At 46.4% G+C, this 14,164-nt stretch overlaps 2 protein-coding genes across 2 annotated transcripts in view; one reads left to right on the top strand and one right to left on the bottom strand.

Annotated features, from left to right (window-relative positions):
* The window catches only part of LOC135385087 (hemicentin-1-like), a 118,647-nt gene extending 117,882 nt beyond the window's left edge, over positions 1–765 (bottom strand). The window contains exon 1 of the mRNA XM_064614263.1: positions 526–765. Coding sequence (XP_064470333.1) covers positions 526–619 — 94 coding nt within the window. The 5' untranslated portion in view covers positions 620–765. The remainder of the gene's footprint in view (positions 1–525) is intronic.
* Positions 766–7,505: 6,740 nt separating this feature from the next.
* LOC135385088 (endothelin-converting enzyme 1-like) lies at positions 7,506–10,151 on the top strand. Its single transcript, XM_064614264.1, has one exon. The coding sequence runs from the start codon at positions 7,506–7,508 to the stop codon at positions 10,149–10,151; it is 2,646 nt and encodes an 881-aa protein (XP_064470334.1).
* Positions 10,152–14,164: the final 4,013 nt, after the last annotated feature.

The following is a 14,164-nucleotide window of genomic DNA, read 5'->3' on the forward strand; positions in this document are numbered from 1 at the left end:
TGAAACACACATTGACAACCGGAACCTTCCAGCTTTGTGTGACATGTCTGCAACGAGAACTCGACGCAGGCGCAAAATTAAAACCCGCGCAACTTTCAACGTGTCACGCATATAAGAACAAGTCCGAACATGTCACTCATTGGTTTTATTGTAGACAGCCATTTATGTTTTCCTAAGTGATCTGCAGTAGCCGGCTCTCGTAATGAGTGCCTATTTCTCCATTTTATTTTTCTTTTCACAACGACTCAACTTAAAAAGTCCGTTGCACCCTGAGCTTGGTTTAAATCAGCCATGCACAGGGAAAGTAAAATCTTGCACAACGACACTGTCAAGTAAGGTGTACAGCTGCACTTTTACAATTGCGACCTGATCTTCGCCAGCACACTTCTTCATAACCATTATCATGCATCCGAACGACAATTAAATTACGAATAATAATGTAACCCAAGCAAAGCAGACGCCGATGCCGAGCGCGGTATATACCTGTACTGCAAATGCCAGAGAGAGAGAGCACCGCTGACTTACCTACGACCTTGTCGTCAACATATCCAAAAGGAAATGACGCACAAAATGGAATCAAAACACAAGCGATGTGCAAGCAAGATCCACAGAAGGCCATGCTCGTCGCTCACTGCCAAACGGCTGCAGTCGCCACCCGCACGCTAGCAAATGCTTGCGAGCAAAAGAGCAAAACTTCTCCCTGCGCTCCGGCGTTCCCAGCGCCACCGCCGTTGGGCGGGCTTCGCCGACCGCCGCGAAGGACTTCGTTGGCGTCGCGTTACGGGAGGGCGATAACGCAAGGACCCTGATAACATCAACGTTGCTATTTTCAGTCGATGTGTTTGAACAGGGACGCAAAAACCTGGCGCTCATTAAGTATAGAGCGGATTTATAGGCAATAACAGGTAGCGCTCTTCGTCGCGTAAGTCTTCCTAGGCCAGCCAACCTTGCAGAATCGTATCGTTTTTATCTTCCGAGTGGAAGGAAAGATGATTAATTGGAAAAGGTGCACGCGCCCTTTCACAGCTGATCGGGAGATAGAGCGATACCATCCGCGATGATGACTGGCACTGATTGGCCTAGCGCGTGTTATGCGGTCAACAGCGCCCCCCTGTGCCCAAAAGTCGGCTCTCTACTCACAAGGGACGAAGTCGTATTTTGGGTTTAGGTTTGTTTTGGTGTGTGAGGTTGCAAACCATGACGCAGTCGCTGATGACGTAAAAGATCAAACGGTTTTGTGGCAATAGACGACCCTCTGTTTACAAACATGTGACGTCACGGGAAGACCGCTTCGAGGTTCTATTTTGCTGTGGTCGGCAAAAAAGAATAATATTAATGGTGCCGTGATGTTACACGTGAGGTTGATCTGCCTCGTAGTGAGGCAAGAAGCGGGAAAAACGCTGCGGCTGATAGGCCGATCAAGCTGATAATGCCCACCAGCATGCATTGCGCGGCGGCGTGACGTCATCAACGACATAGGGGCCCAGGTCGTCTATAGGCGGTTAGAAGAAGGGGAGCAAGTTTAGGTTACTCAATTGACGACAGACACAAACTGAGACACCGCGAGATAAGAGAGAGTTTTAGGAAACCGTTGATAACGTGGCTTGCGTCGAACCGTATCAACCGGAACCAATCAGTGGACAAGATTCTGAGTCGCACGCGGCTGCGATTGGCTCCGATAGGCACGATAACCTTACCAACGGTGTGCTAAAACTGCCTAATAGACTTCATCGCACGCTCTCGCTTTTGCGTACGTATGGGATAGCGGGGTAGTTCTGCGAAATGTGTGAAGCTCTCTTTATGTTACGCGCGTACGCAAAGTCAACAACGCTACCCCCTACGTTCGCACGTAAGGGATAGCGCCTTATCGCAAAAGCGATAGCGTAGCGATGCACGAAAACCCACTAATTTTAGAGTAGGCTTTTTTCCACCGCCAGCTCGAACGCAAGCACCTTGCGCTAGCAGCACCATCAAGCGGTAGCCACAGTATTCGTTTTACGTACAAAATTAATTTAATGCGAAAGATACAAGTTTTGGTCCCAAATATTATGGCTGAATTGACTTCACATTAAATGATGTGAGAAACCCAAGGTTGTCAAAATTTTCTGCAGTTCTATATACACTGCGGCACGCGCAGCATGTCACCCCCCCCCCCCCCCAATCTAGGGGTAACTCACCCACCGCATAAATCTACCTCTAATTACATAGAAAATAAACCTCCAACACCGGCTTGCCATAAAACAAAACAAAGTTTAATAACAGACGTTTCGTCTCGTATACGAGAGACATCATCAGTGCAGCCACAGGCCAGAAAATGGGAAATGGCTAGACAGGCTGCTTTTTTTTTTTTTTTTTTTTTGCATATTCAGATTGCAGCAGCGGACGACTACAACTGGTGGAATTTAATCAACATACAATGTTTATAAACAGTCGCAGGCATTACGCCGTTACGCATGTCTGAGAAAAACAGGAACCAAAATGCTATCACCTGAGGAGAACATGTGTATCCCGAAAAGTTAGCGAGAGATAACAACCACGACAATTGTTGTGGTTATTATAGGGGTGGATGGGTAGGTGGAAGGCCTCGAACAGAATTCTGAAACTAAAGAACATTGATAAGACACATACCGGCCACCCCTATTGCACTTAACTTTCAGTACATTGTGCTGCTTGGGTTGTGCAACAAGCAAACCGCAATAAGTAAGCGGGAGCAGTTTTCACATTATGGGGACGTGCCAAGATAATTCCGTTCTAACTTTGTCAGAGCAATTGAAGGTGAACTAATGCAACGATCTCCCAACACAAGAATATTACTTTTGTATACTCAAAGGGTTACCATTAAATCCGCTCTCGACAAATTGCGACAGCCGCAACTTTGACCTTGTAAACGTGCTGAGCCCTTGGCAACCTGACAAGAGCGATGCTGCCTTGTCAGCGCTTGTGACGTTTATTTAGAACAATGGGGTTGGAGTCAGTCTATTAGGATCGTGTGCTTCATTGTCCGCTACGTTAACCAAATAATTTTTGCATTTGGGGGAGATTTATCACGTGGGGCAGGCGAAAGCAGCGAATTTTTGCTTTCTTTCTTTTTTTTTTCTTTCTTTTTCGAGAGGGGAAGTCTGTTTATGGGAGTAGCCGAACTTGTCGTGTGAAGAATTCAATATCTGCCTATTATTTGTTTTCCACCAACATCAACTTTTGTGTTAAGCCAGTGTATGTCTCAGTCCTTCGCTGCGCTTAGAAAAAAAATAACACGCTGTTGAAAATCCAAGTTTAAATACGAGAAAATACAAGTTTGAAAATATTGTGGTTGGCGGAACATTTTTGCTTTTACTCACTATTTTTAACCGTCTTAAAGCCTCCTGTCGAAAGAAGTGACGTGAATTTGAGGAACTCACTAAATCGTTAGTGCACTTTCTGGAGAGCAGGGGCGGATTTAAGAGGGGGAGGGGTGCCCCCCCCCCTCATACGGCTGTGTCCCTATGTAAAAACCCTATCTCCTGGATGATTCTGTGCCGCAAAGCACGAAATTTCCTTAAGACCGCCCCCCTCCCCCCATGACAGACCCTTAAATCCGCCCCTTGTAGAGAGTGCCACTAAAAGATGTCGTGTGTGACTTACACGAATGACACTAACCCCCCTGTCCCCCATTCCTTCCTGCTGTCCTCTCTCCATGTGTCCACGTCTGTACGCTGCTCATAGCAACAGTTGCTTCGCGGCGCTAACACACAATTTAAAAGAGACAGAGAGAGTGACACTAACTGCAAGAGTTATTCCTTGAAAGTGACACTAAATTAGTTCGTGTGACAGAGGTTAGGTAATCGAAGCAGTGGTGGTGGTGGTGAAAGCGCTTGCCGTCGTCGGCCTCATAGAGGTGGGGCAACGTCACGACTCACGCCCTGAGGGAATGTGCTTCCTGGCCGACTTACTAAGGGAACTGTGTCAACATACGCCTGAAAGTGTCTGAGGAAAACCCAGGAAAATCCCCAGACAGCCCAGCCGGCACCGGGATTCGAACCCGGGAACCTCGTGACATGGTCAGCCCGCTGAGTTGAAGCAGTGAAAAGCGGGTTTTAGTATATCGAGTTGGTAAGGTTATCGTGCCTATTTGGAACCAATCGTAGTCGTGCGTGACTCACAATATAATCCACTGATTGGTTCTGGTTGATACGGTTCGACGCAAGCCATCTTATCAACGGTCTGCTAAAACCCTCTATTGACGCTCTCAAACCAAACGTTAAGAACATAATACCGATCATCTCAAAAGAATAAAGCGAATGGCTTAGCATGTTTAGAAACTGCTATCGTGAACACGTTCCGATCCCCTGGATTTTACCGTCAACGCGAGGGTTCGTTGAACGCTGTATTAGCGCCGCGAAGCAGCTGTGACTATGAGCGAGGCTGACAATGTCCTTTTTTAACGTCTTTAACTTCTTTAATGTCTCTTTAGCCCATAATCCCTTGATCCTTTATAAATACGCTGCCAGTGATGAGGACGGCGTCCAATAAAAATACGGTCTTTATGTTTGAAATATCCGCGGCATGGAGAAACGGGGTTTTCGCTTCCGTCTATACCTCCACCGGATCTCTCAATTTTTCACTTTTCGAAGCTGATAAGGGAAGCTATTCACAGAGCCCTATTGCATAAACAGCTTTCTATACGATGGACAGACAACCGCTTCCTGTTCCGCGTTTTGTATTTTTAAGATAATAAAGTACATTAGGAGCGTAGTTCAGCTTACGGGCGCGTTAGGCACCGATTCTGAAAATAATGAGCTCCTTTTGGTATTGATGTTATTACAAGGGGAGGATTTTTGTAAAGACGTGTAACATCACCGACACCATTATTTTATTATTAAAACTTCTTGACTCTGTTTTACGGTGTGCTTTCGCTTAGAGGTATGACACAATCAATGTTCGTAGATTGGCGTCATTTAGTCTCTTGCGATGTTAGCGAATAAAGCACTGTTACTATCGAGGATGGAGTACATAGATGTTTGAGTAAGACATCTCGTGGACGGGAGGCAGAAATTTATAAAGTCACATACGGTATATCGAACGTTCAAAGGCCTTGGCAAGGCTGTGACGCGGCGTTATTCTAAAATCAATTAAAAACCCCATTGCAGGATGTGATGGCGAAAACCAGGGACGATACAGTAAGATGAGGACGACGAGGCACCGTACCAACCCACCCGTGTTTTAACTTTATTTAATGGCCGTGTTATTCGTCGCGTACTCCTCTGCGAGCAAGAATATTGCGCTGCTGTGTAGATGCACTGTATACTGCATAGCAATATGCACACGTGACCCTATATTGTATACTCTGACCTCCGTCACAGAGTATCGCGACATTGCAGCTAGGTGTCGAGAATATGAGTACGACCAGCGGCGTGGTTTGGTGGATAGAGCGTCTACACGCCAAGGTCACGCTTGAGTTAAAGAATGGCAGCTAATAATGAAAAGGCACCAGCAGTTGAACTTGAGAGAACTGATGTTCTGTGGCTGGAACAACATAGAAAGGAAAAAAAATACATACAAGGCCTCAAATTGTCTTAGAAATTAATTATGAAAGATGGAAGTCACTGAAAAGTGTTCCAGCCAGTGTTCCAGCCCCAGAACATCAGTTCTCTCACGTTCAACAGTTGTCGCTTGCGTCGATCCCGTCGTATGAATGTGTGTATGAGTGAGCAAAAATGTAAGAGTGAAAGGAGGATGAGTGAGAGAGAGTGGCTGGTTTGTCCCTTCAGATGGCGCACCATTAGAAGTCGCCGGGGAGGTGTGTTAGCTTAGCTCAATTGGTAGAGCCCTGGACCGGTAATCCAGAAGATGCGCGTTCACGTGCAACAGCTGTCTAACCTTTTCAGTGACTTCCATCTTCCATCTTTCATTGCACCAGCTTTTTGCTTTTGCACCAGTTTTTCCATCAAACACCGTGCATTATTCGAAGCGCTACCGGGTATTCTGAGAGCGTGTTATTCCCCCTGTGTTTCACTGCCTCACTTACAACTACTTCGTGTCAAACGTTTTTTTGGGCTCTGCTGTGTGAGCTTTTATCTCAGTTTTCTGGCACACTTTCCACACACAAATGTCGCTGAAGTGGCGTCTAATAATACCATGCCTGTCTCCTTCCTGCATTGCACTCTCCACGAGCCCACGTCTAAACACGTCTACGCATATTCACTACTGCTTACGGTCCTAGCGAGGTATAATATGAAAATAATTAGTATAAACTGATCTCCTGGGCAATGTAGCGGCGCACTCCGTGTGGTGGACATGGTGTGCCACGTCCACTTGGCTGGTAAATGGGTGGACATCTGCTGTAAAATGTTGGTGGGAAACGCAGGATAAACCGCAGACCATACGCAACAAGACGGCGTAGATATGGCTCAGCAAATAAGACGACAGGGACAAACACAGGGTAAGACAGAACACGACGATTGCAGCCGTCGTTTCGATAATTTGTTTTTAATAATTGGGTGTTTACGTCGCGAGACAACTGAGAGCCGTCGTTTCGAGCTCTCGGCGGCGGAGTAGAGAGAGTTGGCAGCTACATGACATTGCCAATGGCGAAAGCCATGACGGCAAACCTGAGCGGGACAAGCACACATAGACAACACATCACAGCAATCTATCAGTATGTCAATCTATTATGCGTCAATAGCAAGATCTTCTGGATACTGTACAAATATCAAGGCCTCAGAATTGGTTGCTGACTAGACATAATATGGGGCCATTTGAATGAGATGACATGCCGATTTGAAAGAGTGGTCTACTTCATTTGATAGTCTAGGTCCGGGCCCATGTATTGTTATTGTGAGGTCTTCTTCAGCTTCACCAGAATATCTTGACTATACATGGATAGTGGCATCAACAGTTTCGGTGTTCGTAGTGGAATTGCAACATTTTGTTTTGCTTCAAATGCATTTTCGCAGCCAGGTGAGGAGGCTTTCGTTAGGTAAAAGGCGCAGTGAGCCTGCTAGTGAAGACCCCTGTTTTACGAATCTTAAGTGGCTTGGCACTGATATAATAATTTCCGCTTGAGAATGAAGGGAGTTGCCTCAGGACAAGAGCCGCCGATATTTCGAACGGAGACCGTTCTTCTTCGGGGCTCATAAATGAGGCCCAGAAGAAGAACAGTATCTGTGTGAAATATCAGCGGTTCTTGTCCTGAGGCAACTCCCTCATACTTTTTCTACCGGTTCGCTTGATTTCTATCCGTCTACTCCCGCTTGAGAGTTCATTAGCGCTCCCTGAAATTTTTTTCATTCGCTGCTCCACGTTACACAGAACATCACTTACGAGAATTTTTGGGAGAATTTTCGGGAGCAATATTGTAAGAACACGCCACCTGATGTAAACTAACTCGAATAATAGAATAACAAACAGAACGAAAATGAAGAAGAATCGTGAAAATCATCGCGCGGCGCGTGTCGTACCAACGAGGAGGCCAAGAAACCATCAACCAAGTATTCCGCTGGACCCTTCGAAGTGATTCCTTCGTTAACATGGCAAACGCCTCATCAACTGCACGCCTCACTGATGACAGCGATCCTCTCGTCGCAGAGTATGAACACTCAGTCCAGGTTCCCACTCACCCCATGAATATTGAGTGCTCAGAGTCCCGTCAGATGTTCTCGGCGTCCGCATGCGGCAATAAAGCCTTGTACCGCTCACCAGGTTCATCCGCGCACCGTCCGGTGAGATTCACGATTCCGTTGGGCAACCTGGCCAGCGCTCACGTAGCCGTCCCAGGCACATCGGCAATTTCATCTACGTCAATGTCGTCGAGAGTTTCCTTGGAGAAGCTACTGCCGGTAGATGTGGAGCGGCACGTCCCTGCTCGAGACAGCTGCCGAGAGATCGACAACGAAGAGAAAGCTGTGCGGAAGAACTGCGGCGTAACAATCTTTCTCGTGGTGCTTATAGCAGTGATCGTTTCGCTATTCGTTTTCGGTATCGCCGGTATAATATGGATCGAACCGGAAGTGGACAAATTCAGCAGGAACATCGTCTTGCTGTTCAGAAAGCTGCCTGCTGTTGTAGGTGCTGGGCGTACTGCGAACGGTTCTCGCTTCTCAGGTTACGCAGGGGCCAAGGCAGCGCTCGAAAGAATGACAAAGAAGAAGCTGGCGCCATGTGCCACTGAGATGTGCCAATGGGAAGCCCGGTACTTGAACGGCAAACTGAACAAGTCTGTCGATCCCTGCACTGACTTTTATTCCCACGTGTGCTCCGCGAACTGGTATAATGACGCCACAGACGGCGCATATACGTCTACAGCGTCGGCAGCCATGCTGCACAACATGTGGGCTTTCCTGAAGAGGGAATTCAACGTTTCACAGACTTCCTTTCTGAGCCAGGCTGCCTTTCTCGCCCGTGGATGCATGGAAGGACCTCAGGATGCAGAATGGGTCACGTTTCGCACGATTTTATCAGATATGAACATATCTGGATGGCCTTACGATGGTGATGTACCTAACATAAATCCACACGACGTGGCCAAGGTCACCGATAAGCTACTTGGGACGTCGGCATTCGTGACGCTGGTCCTTCGACAAAGATCTTGGGATCATGAACTCGAACTTCACGTGGACTCTCCGTCCATTTTTCTGCGCCGTTTCCAGGAGCTTCGAGCAGCCGACAATATCACGAAGTACACTGACTTTGTCTATAAGGTGCTGTCGCTTCAGAAGCAGCCGTCCGATGAGACGCGTGATCTTGCTGTCGAAATTGTGAAACTAGAAGTGATGATGTCCGAGGCAGCTGCCGAAGGAACTCGTAGCGTACCTATGGCACACGCTATGAGGCCGCTGGGATCATTTAAAACGCTGCGAAACTGGGATTGGTTGCGTTATTTCTCTTATTTCACGGAAGGAACGCCTGGGCTTGCTTTAGAAAGCGTCGTGGTTCTTGACCCCAACTACGTCGACCAGCTAGAAGATATTCTATCCGAAACTCACCGACGTACCCTGGTCAACTACATCGGCTATCGGTTGGTCGTCGGTCTATCACCTCTCCTTCCAGGCAACGAGGGAGGCTTCATGCTTCCCGTCAGCCACCCGATCCAACTCGTAAAAGACGCTTCAGGACGACTTGCAGCTTGCATGTCTGCGCTGGAACGGGTCTATCCATTCGGCGTTCGTACATTAACGTGGTCGGCGATGTCGCAAAGCGATCGCACACTGAAGATCATTGAAAGACTATCAGGCGATCTTAAAAGGTTGCAAGACCTGGCACAATACGAAATGAAACAAACTTCTGTTTCGGCCCCATGGCTGCATGCAAACGAGTCTCACGTCGCTTCTCTCAAGTTCGACCGTATCCAGTTCGAGCTGACGCCTTCGAACGCTGAACTCTCATTGCCAGTTTCAACTAGTTCCCCGTCTCCTCCGGAACGTGGCCAATTGCTTATGACGTACTACAAGTTGTTTCGCTTCGTACGCACGCAATACTGGACTGGTGGTGACCCAACGCACTTCCAAGAACCCATGACACCCTCAGAGTCCGTATTCGGCCCTGGGTTCTCGTACGATCCCCAGCGCAACGCCATAGCGCTCTCCCCAGCTACAATCCTGTTTGGTGCAAGAGTTTCTCGACGTTTTCTTGCCACTTCTATTCCGTTCCTGATAACTCCGTTGCTTCGAGGCATGTTCTCCGCTATCGATGCTCGTGGCAGCACCGTGGACGCCGACGGAGCCATTCGAAAATGGTGGTCTCCGAGCTCGAAAGAAACATTCTTGTCGCGCTCCTGGTGCTATCAAGGGATATTCATCGAGAGCGCAACGAAATATATTAACGATCCCGACGAGTCTCTGTTTCTTTACGACAACGTGGCGGACGGTGCAGTCTTGCAGGCGATGTACAACATCTTCCTGAAGTTTGGTGGCGGCAGAGACAATGCACTGGGCCACGTACCGGGTCTCCCAACGGGTACGACGAGTCGGAAGATATTTTTCACAAACTACGCTTCAATGTTCTGCGAGCCCCCTCATAACGTATTGCACGAGCAGATGCGGCTTCGGTACAGGGTTTCTGTTCCGGCAAAGTTGAGGGTGAATGGTCCACTAAAGAGGTTCAAGCCTTTCGCGAAGGCGTTCGACTGCTCCGTAGGTACGAGAATGGATCCCAAAAGCTCTTGTGCATTCTGGTGAAGCTGTCAGTGAATGATACTGAACAATTTGGACTAATTAAACAGATATTTACTTGGCTCTTTTCTTGAGTGCCTCACTACATTTTACACTACGCTCCTAGAAAAAAGGGTGGAGCAGCTACACCTTTTAGGTAGTAGTCGTATATATGTTGTGCCTAAAAGGTTGCAAAGTTCTACCTGATCCCTGCGAATGATAGGGTTACCGCTTCTGATTCGGTGAGCGAGGGGGGCATACGGCTTTTTGTAGCAATTTAGATATATGATAATTGCTTTTACCGCCCTTTTACACTCTGTACCAGACGCTATGTTGACCTCGGTGTTAACCACGACACACCCTTTTTTCTTAGCACGTACCTTCAGCACTATCGAAAAAGAACGCTGAAATTGTTGGCACTCTCTTGAACAACGCTGTTCTTTTCAGTAGCCTCTATTGAGTTACTCCACTACCTTGATGTTCAGACTCTTCCTATCAATCGAAATTGTTAACGTTAGTGACAACCTTTTAATGTTCGTTTTTGACACAGTCTCTTTTGCTGGTTCGTTGCTATGACTACTTAATTGAATACTATGAATACTGAACGCCCAGTAGGCCGAATGATCTCTGTCTCTCGCTATATTCATCATCTTGTCCGGAATACAGCACTGTTAAACCAGAACTTCACAACCTGTGACACCTCTCAGAGCCAACTGTTCATTCACCGCTCTCTCCCCGATTTGTTGAAAATGAGATGGGCCCGCCTATTTTGTAAGTTTCATTTTGCACAATGTTGACAATAGTCGGATCCACCCTATCTTCAGGAAATCTCCTTGGCGACATCTACACTAGAGCATTAAGACGGCTTCTCTGTCTTGACCGACCCTTGCGCTTGGCTCCATGAATGTAAGGCTAACGGCTTATAAAACCCAAGTTCTTCCTCTTCTTGAGCACGGTGACACTGTACGGAACTCGTGCACTGAGGAATGTATTGATATAAAATCGAACCCATTCAGAGGAACGCTGTGCGGTTTATTTGTAGCAAGTCTTTCGATTCACAGACAGTTCACAGTGCCCAGAGTTGATTACCATAACTATACAGATTACACGTAGAACAGATCGCCTCCAATTTCTGTACCAAGTAATGAATAATCCCGTTTGCGTACTACGTAACAGTTATATTTATTTACAAACAGCTAGGCCCGCACGTTATTACATTTACTAAAGCTAAGAGAACCTCATCCTAGGATTGAATTTTGTTTTCCCCCCGCAGTTCGTGACTGGAACGTTCTGCATATTGCTACGGTGTCTGCTTGTACTTTATCATGCGTTATTGACATGCTGTCGGCTTTCGGCGTTATTGTAACTTGTTTCGTGTTTGCGTGGTATATACACATGTTTGTGTGTGTACATGTGTGTGATTTATTCTGTGTACCAAATCCTGTTACAGCCCCACACTCTAAGAAAAAAGGGAGTAAAACTGGGAGTAATTGCAGCTTCTACTCCCCTAGTCTACAATTACTCCCCATTTTAGTCCCCTAACCCAACATTTAGTCCCGACATTTGCTCCCCAGGACTGCAAATTGTCACTACACTTCGCGAATGGTCTCCTGAATGCAACAGTCTACATAAATGTGTGCCCTTGGTCAATTTGAACGACATAAGGCTGTATAATTTAGACAACGTAGCAATATTCCAGCCACACAGAGTAAGAAACAGTTAGCGTTAAGAAACAGTTAAGAAACAGTTATCTTTCTTCGCAAATTGTGCCCTAGTATGGCGCAAGATTTTATATCACTCGATATATCACCGTTGACGGTTTGCTTCAAAGTATTTTCATGCATGCGCACCAAATATGCACCTGAGACTCTTACAACAGTGCGTGAAATGCGGTCTTCACTCTGTGACATTCATTTACTCCCGTGCATTTACTCCCGAAAGGGACTATTTTTTGTGACAATGCAATTACTCCCCAAAAGGAGTAAAAGTGCTCCTTTTTTTTCTTGGAGTTCAGGTGCGTAATTCATGTGCATGCATGAAAATACTTTGAAGCAAACCGTCAACCGTGATATATCGAGTTATATAAAATATTGCGCCATAAATAGGACATAATTTGCGAAGAAAGATGCGCTAACTGCTTCTTTCTGTGTGTGGCTGGAAAATTGCCACGTTGACTGAGTTATACAGCCTAATGCCATCAAATTGACCAAGGGCACATATTTACGTAGACTGTTCGCGAAGTTCAGTGCACTCCTGGGGAGTAAATGTCAGGACTAAATGTCGGGTAAGGGGACTAAACTAGGGAGTAATTGCAATCTAGGGGAGTAGAAGCTGCAATTACCTCCGGTTTTACTCCATTTTTTTTCTTTCAGTGCACCACGGGATAACAGTATTATTAAATAAAAAGAAATAGAAAAAACGGGAGACGAATCGATGTCGTTCGGGAATGGCGGATGGCTAAAAGCGTATCATCTGGTGATGTTCTCTTCTATTAGTGCACTGGATTATTATTAACCATTAACCATTGTTATTATTAACCACAAAAAGTGTTTAAGTTTAAGTACCGGTCACAAAAAGTGACTGAGTAAAGTACTCAAAACCCAATACTTGAAAGTATTTAAGATAGAGTATTAAATATTCTCAAAAGTAACTCATTACTTTCAAGATAATTTGACGTCACAGTTGAAATTCGCTATCAAAGAAATACGAAGAGCGTCAAGTTTAAAATTGCTTTACGAAAAAGCTTTATTAGCTAGCAGGAACAAGTGCCTTTCAATTTTTTTTTCATTTTTTTTTCTACAGCGCTAGCTTTTAAGACGCTCATCCCTATTGGTGAGCGGTGTATCTCGCCAGCAGCCGCGTGCCCAAAAGGGTACCCGGGTACCCGGGTTCGAATCCCGGTGCCGGCTGTGCTGTCTGGGGTTTTTCCTGGGTTTTCCTCAGACGCCTTCAGACATATGTTGGCACAGTTCCCTTAGAAGTCGGCCCAGGACGCACATTCCCCAGGGCGTCAGTCGTGACGTTGCCCACATACGTGAGGCCGACAACGGCAAGCCCTTTCACCATCACCACCACCACCACCGCGTGCCCAAAAACGACGATTTGAACACCCAGGGTATGAGCTGGTCACATAAACAGTAATTTGTAGTAATGAGCACCCGGGGTATGAGCTTACTGCATCTCATACCCGGCCGAAAAACGACGAAGAAGTACGTTACAGTATAGACTATGCTAACTACGCTAAACGACCGCCAATAGAAATACAAGAAGATAAAGAATATGATGTAGAAGTATGTTTCACCAGCATTTTAAAGCTTTCCTGGGGAGGGAATTGGTGAGATGTGCGGGGTGGTTTAAAAGTGAAGCACAACGATGTTGGCAGTCCTTGAAACTATACGATGGGATGCTGCACTTCAGTGTGATAGCAATGGGGCAGAGTTTTAGAACACGTATCAGTTGTTGACTCCGGGTAGCAATAGGCAAGATGCGGTTGCAGGCGGGCTAAACGGTTAGGGAAAGCTTAGAAAGATCAATACACAACCTTCTGTGGCTCAACTCATAGAGTCAACAAGAAAAGAATTGAGCCTATGCAATTGTGGAACGACACAGCCAATTTAAAGCGACACATATCGTACATAGGCATAGTCTTGGCAAACGACAAATGGAAATCCGTGCACCTCCTACCAGCAGGTAACTTTTTCAGTCATCATAAAGGCCTTTTCATCACACTTTCATGCCAGAACCATCAATAAAGGTACTCTCTAGAGTGTAAAATGTTTACGAGTACTTTCTACAAAATATTAAGCAAGCGCTCATACTCGTGAATGTAGCCAAAAGGTGGAATTAAGGGAATTTAGCCAAAACTGTTGTGTTTGCCAGCCAATGGACCGCTGACGTTCTCTCCCCAGCCATGCTGAGCAGAGTTGATTCAACGCTCGATTTCCGCATGCCTCGACATGCCTCTCGTCAAGATGGCGCATTAGTTCATCGAATGCGCCTCGATGTGGCTTTTACAGCGCAGTGGCGTTAACGCATGAGAC

This window comes from Ornithodoros turicata, chromosome 2 (genome assembly GCF_037126465.1).
Source record: "Ornithodoros turicata isolate Travis chromosome 2, ASM3712646v1, whole genome shotgun sequence".
Taxonomy (NCBI): Eukaryota; Metazoa; Arthropoda; class Arachnida; order Ixodida; family Argasidae; genus Ornithodoros; species Ornithodoros turicata.